Here is a 5,502-nt window from a genome sequence, read left to right on the forward strand (position 1 = left end):
TTTTTTTTTTTTTTCTTCTGGGAGAAGCTGGTGGGTTAATGAGTAGATGGTATCGCGGCATGTTCTCGTCAGGGTGCCCGGGGTGCCTGGGCTCGGCTCCAGCCACCCCGCTGCCGGGAAAAGGGCAGCAATGATTAAATATTTACCTGTGGGAGCTCCCTTGGAAATCAAGATAAAGAATGGATGAAAGCAGAAAAATTTCGGGAGGGGAACATGCAGTGCTTCCTCTCAGCTGTCCTGCGTGTCGCATCTTGAACGGGGTTTTTCTTCCTGTGTCGATTCATTTTAGAAAAGCAACTGCAGAAAGCTAATGAGAATTTAGATTCCTTTTGGTTAGTCCTTGGTATCAGCACAAACCTCCAGCTGCTGCTCTTCCTAAAAAGTATCCTTATCGTACGCTTAAGCTGAGCTTTATTCTGCTTCCTAGAATGATGTTAATGTTAGAAGAGCATTTTATTTATAGGGAGAAAATATGGAAAGTTTAGCTGTCCCCTGACTCCATAATGCTCATAGCTTTCCGGCCAGTGGAAGCTTGTTTCCTTTTTATTCTCTCCCTCTCTCATCTTGCGTGGGCTTTTGCCAAATGTATTATTATTATTCACAGTGAATTATTTGGCCAGATGTAGCTATAATACACATTGTGAGGTTTTGGCAGTCCTTTAAATTTATTACTGTATTCTCCCCACTTGCCAACTGGTCTAATTTACAGGGGAGCACCTCTCCCCACTGCACTGAACCCTGCCGGGGCTGGTGGGGCACTGGGGCTGGACTTCACGGGTGTCCTGCCTGCCTGCGACCCACTCAGCACCATGCTTAGGCTGATCATCTCCCTGAGCTTGCTCAAGGTATGTGGGTCGAGCCGGAGAGCTGCTTGGACAGGAGGTGCTTTGAAACAGTCCTGGCTCTGATGGAAAATCACCCCCACAGAGACCAGGAGAACTCATTGCACCTCCAAGGGTCATGCTGATCTCAGCCCTGTGCAAGGATGTGGTGGTTGCAGGAGCTCTGTGGGAGGGCATAGGGCATCTGGCTGGGTGTGGGTGTGGAGGAGGTGGCTGTGGGGTGCAATTAAAACCCATCCTCACGGGCAGTTTGGTGTGCTTGACCAGGGGCTGTACGTGTCCCTCCCGTGGTGGGTCTGGTCGTGGCATTGGTGAGCTGTAAACTGTGGGAAACTATATTCTAGTGAAGGGCACCGAGAGTGTGTTAAGCACAGATAATCTTGCGGTTAATTAGGCAGATCATTTGAAGCTGCCATTTCAAGGCAAGAGAAATAACAACTTGAGGGTGAAAAGGAGAGGCTTGTATTCATCCCTCTTTAATTAAAGGTAGTGCCAAGCTAGTGACTGTCACAGCCGTTTCTGTCACAGCCAGTGCCAGGGAGAGGCCTGACTGAAACCCGTTTCACAGGAGTCCACCTTGCCTGTGGCACTTTGAGACATGCAGGTGCTTTTTCTTTTATATTTTCTTTGTCTCTGAAGGCACTGATGGGGGAACTATGTGCTCCAGTAAAGAAAATCAGTAAGGAGAAGTAAACAGCATTGAACTCTTCAACTGTTGCTGCAGCACGTGCAAAAACTCAGTGCAATTGCATTAGGGCACCTCGCTGCTTTATTTCCTGTCTGGCATCGCTGCAGGGATCTGGTACACGTGGGATTATTTTTTTTTCCAAAATCTGATTCATCCTCCGTATGCTTCTGAAAACTCCCATTCCCATCGGCTCGCCGCTAGATCAGGCTGTCTGGGCAGCTTACACGGCATCACGCTGCTGACCACTAATATGAAATATAATTGGAGCAATTCAAACCTCTCCCCCAAGGGTTGGTTCTTTACATCATGCACTACCCTGTGAAAGTAATAAAGTCAGTGAAAGGGGTTATTCAAGAGAAATTGTCAGTGTTTAATAAATCGTGCAATTAAATGCAATAAAACCTCAGTATGCTATTCATCTGTTCTGCCTTAACACTTAAGGCTGGAGCTTTTTTCAGAATAACGAAGTTCTGTCCTAGATAATTTTTTCCAATTTCCTCATTAGACAGGTTCTCGTGAAGCCTTACAGTTCTCCGCACTGAACTAAGCTGCCAGAGTAGTGCACCTAATGTAATCATGGCATATAAAAAGTTATAGAGCAGTTCAAGGACTTAAGTAGCTCATAAATTTTTCTTCATATTTTCTCCCTAGTTCAGTTCAGGGCTGAATTTAAGCCATGACATTGCAGGCAAAAATTGTGGTCCCCTTTCTCCAGCATAGGATGATGAGATGCCTGGGGACAAAGACCTGAAACAAAATGTTCTTTAAGTGCTCTTTTAAACTGCTCTGTCACTGATTAGCTCTCTTTGTTCAAAATCATATATAGCCCAGGGTCTGGTAACTGGGGGGGAGAGGAATTGAGTATCTTGGCCAGTGTTCATCACCTGGACTGAGAGACGCTCTAGTTGTCATCGCATGCTGCTTGTTTGGTTTGCATGTCCTCCGCTTCCTGGGGTCAGAATAATGTCAAGGAGAGAAGCATTTGAAGAGCTATGGGGACACTAAGCTGAACCAACATGGTGGAGAAGAAGATTTTGTCCTAGGGGTCATTTGGAGCCCACCAAGGAGGACGTCTGGTGCTTTTCTTCCCATGGGGGAGTTTTCTGGAGCAGGCAGTGGGTGGACTGAGGATCTCCAAAGCAGCGCCAGCCTCTCCCCTTGGCTAGTGCTTGTGTACTGAAAATAAAGTTCAGCTTTCCTACCCGGCAGGTGCATAAGCAGCATTGCAGCATGTCTGTCAGGAAGCTCTAACGTTCAGTTTAGTGTTTGCCAGGTCGCCCCAAGGGAGATTCTCCAACACTGGGTGATGCTGGGGACAGGAGCCATATCCACTGGTCCCACTGGTTCTGCTTGGTTTTGTTTCCATGCTCCACTCCTGTGTTTTCCCCATGTCTGATCTCTGTTGCGTTTATCAGCAGTGGTATGTGAGCCTTCAGAGGATCCTCTGAACGAGCTAGTTCTCTTCTGCTTTAAAATTTTCAGCAGGTTCTGCATAACCTTGGTGACCAGAGTGGAATCTGTGGCCTCTTTCTCTGAAACAATCATGATTGTATAAATTGCCTGTTGCCACTTCTGAAAGCAGGTATTTTGTGCTCTCCTCTCTTCCCCCTCCCAGGAAGGTGTGACTGATTTCAGAGCCCTACGAGCAAAATTTCAAAATGACTCCAACTTGGACCACAAGCTGGTGCAGCCACTCAGGAAGCCTCCCACTGAAATCCCTCGCAAGTTGGGCTCTGGAGGAAATGCCGTGCCCAGCCTTCTGCTCCCGAGTAAGAGAGAAGTGATACTACTGAAACCCAAGGATGAGCCTGCCCATCCTGCCTTCCAAGCCTCTGCACTCACCCAAGGCAAGCCCTTGGTATGGCCTCGAGCCAAGCTGTGTTCCACGGAGCCATCGGGGCACAACAAAGAGCACAAAGGCAACATCTTGGAGAAAGGGCTGAATGCTCCCAAGAGCAGGCCAGAGAAGCCTCTGCCATCCTATTGCACTGACCAGCAGGGATCAGCCCAAACACCTCCAGAAGGCCCTCCGCTCCCAAATTCTTTCCACCGTGCCCTACAGATCTGGGAAAAGACTTTATCCCACGGTGAGAAAGCAAGCACAGTGCTCCCAACCCAACGGGCAGCAAACTTATACGTTCAGCCTTGCCTGGAGCAGAGGGCTACATGTGCTCCTGCTGCATCAGGCGGCAGCAGGATGCGACCATCTGGAAGCGAGCCCATGCTGGACTTGCCTGCCCAGAAGGATGCTCTGAGTGGCAGCAGGCTGGCTCTTCCCCAGGCTCCCAGGGGACACAGGAGCTCTGATAAAGCTGCTGCTGAGAAGGAGGCAGCAACTGTTTTCCGCCAGACGGGTTATCGTGCACCAGGAGAGCAACCTCAGCACCAGAAAGGTATAGTAAGCTATATGCTTAACAATAAGCATATATGCATATATATATATATATATTTGAAGAGAAAAAAGCTGTTAGGAGTTGGGACTCTTAAACAAGAGGCCAGACTGGCCCATTGGAGTGCTCCCTCCCTTCCCTGGAGGTCCTGGAGATAAAAACCAGGCCTCAAACTGCAGCTGAGCTTGGCTAGAGGAAGGAATCCCTGTGTTCACCCAATCTTTTAGAACTCATTTTAATAAATTGTCCAAATTTTGGGAGTAGGTGGAGGGTAATGACAGGGAATATATCTTTAGGTTTGGTCTGCTTGGCCTCTCTCAGTTACAAGGTGAATGTGACTACACCCCACTCTTTGGTTTTCACACAGACATAGAAAGGCTTGGCTTTTCTGCAAAGACAGTTCAATTCAAATTAAAGTGGCTTAAACCTGAACACCCCCCCTCTGCATCCTTCCAGCTTTGCCAAAGGTCGTATTTGAGCTTGGAGAGCATATTCTCCTTGCAATATTTCTTACAGAAACTGGTGCTAGGAAACTCAAATGCTGCGAAGTTCTCCTTGCTAACATCACGCTGAGGGACGGGGCGCTGGAATGATTAAGTCTTTGTTTACCCTGGAAAACTACCTCCCTTGGACTGTGTATAGAAAACAGCTATGCCACTAAATCCTGGCAGATTAAAATGTTATCGGTACAGAAAATTAGGCTAGTATTTTATAATCCAGAGGAAGGGAGCTGTCGAGAGCTGAGGCCCCAACATGGCTAACTTTCTAAAAGTCTGTAAAAATGGATATTTCCATTTATTTTTCCATTCTTGTGACATGGGAAGAGCCCCGCTGTGTAACAGGGACACTGAAACTGGGAGGAAGCAAAGCTGGTTAGAAATGTCTTTAGAACAACTACTGACCCTACATGGATTTTTGCTTAAATGAGAGAGCTAATGCTGCTTGTCCTTGTGCTTCTTTGGAGCAGAATTGGAGCCTCCCTTCTACCAGCCCAGAGTAGGAAAATGCTCTCGCAGCTCCGGGAGCAAGTGGCCAAGAATTAAACCTCTCCCTTCAGCTGAAACCCTGGGTCCTGCCCCTGGGAAGCCTGCAAGACCCCCGAAGTTTGATCTCAGTGCTTTCCGAAGCACCGTGCCTTCGGTCCACAGAGGAAATGAAACAAGTAAGAAATTTCTCATCTTTCCCCAAAAACCTGTTCTGCAGAAAATTAATAATAATTTGCAGTTTATTGACATCTATAAAGCCACGTTTCCAAGCACATGGAAACAAGAAGTCATTACTTGTTTCTAACATCTTCCTCAAACATTAAAAAGAGCCCAGCAGTTTCGGTGAGACTGATTTTTTTGCTCTTAATCTGGAAAAGGGATCTGGTTTTCCAGACTGGATGTCAACCCCCATGCAGAAACCTGCTTTCCTCCCAACGGCAGTGTGTTGTGAGGGGTTTACAGCTGGCTGTAAAGCAGGCAGCTGCATCCGAGGTGAGCTGATCCTTATCACTCCGCTTCAATGGGAAATGCCTCGGCTCTGCAGCACACAACTGTGGGAAGGCACAATAAAATCGGTAGAAACTGGTCTGCTAATC

General features: G+C 47.5%; 1 protein-coding gene across 3 annotated transcripts in view; it reads left to right on the forward strand.

Moving 5' to 3' along the window:
• The first annotated feature begins 770 nt into the window (after nucleotides 1-770).
• FYB2 (FYN binding protein 2) overlaps nucleotides 771-5,502 on the forward strand; it is a 22,012-nt gene continuing 17,280 nt past the window's right edge. For all 3 annotated transcript variants that reach the window (XM_026853560.1, XM_026853561.1, XM_026853562.1), the window contains exons 1-3: nucleotides 771-845; nucleotides 3,146-3,923; nucleotides 4,888-5,082. In XM_026853560.1, the coding sequence (XP_026709361.1) occupies nucleotides 810-845; nucleotides 3,146-3,923; nucleotides 4,888-5,082 (1,009 nt within the window). In that variant the 5' untranslated portion in view covers nucleotides 771-809. The remainder of the gene's footprint in view (nucleotides 846-3,145; nucleotides 3,924-4,887; nucleotides 5,083-5,502) is intronic.

Source organism: Athene cunicularia, assembly GCF_003259725.1.
Source record: "Athene cunicularia isolate RWA chromosome 8 unlocalized genomic scaffold, athCun1 chr8_part1, whole genome shotgun sequence".
In the NCBI taxonomy this organism is placed as follows: Eukaryota; Metazoa; Chordata; class Aves; order Strigiformes; family Strigidae; genus Athene; species Athene cunicularia.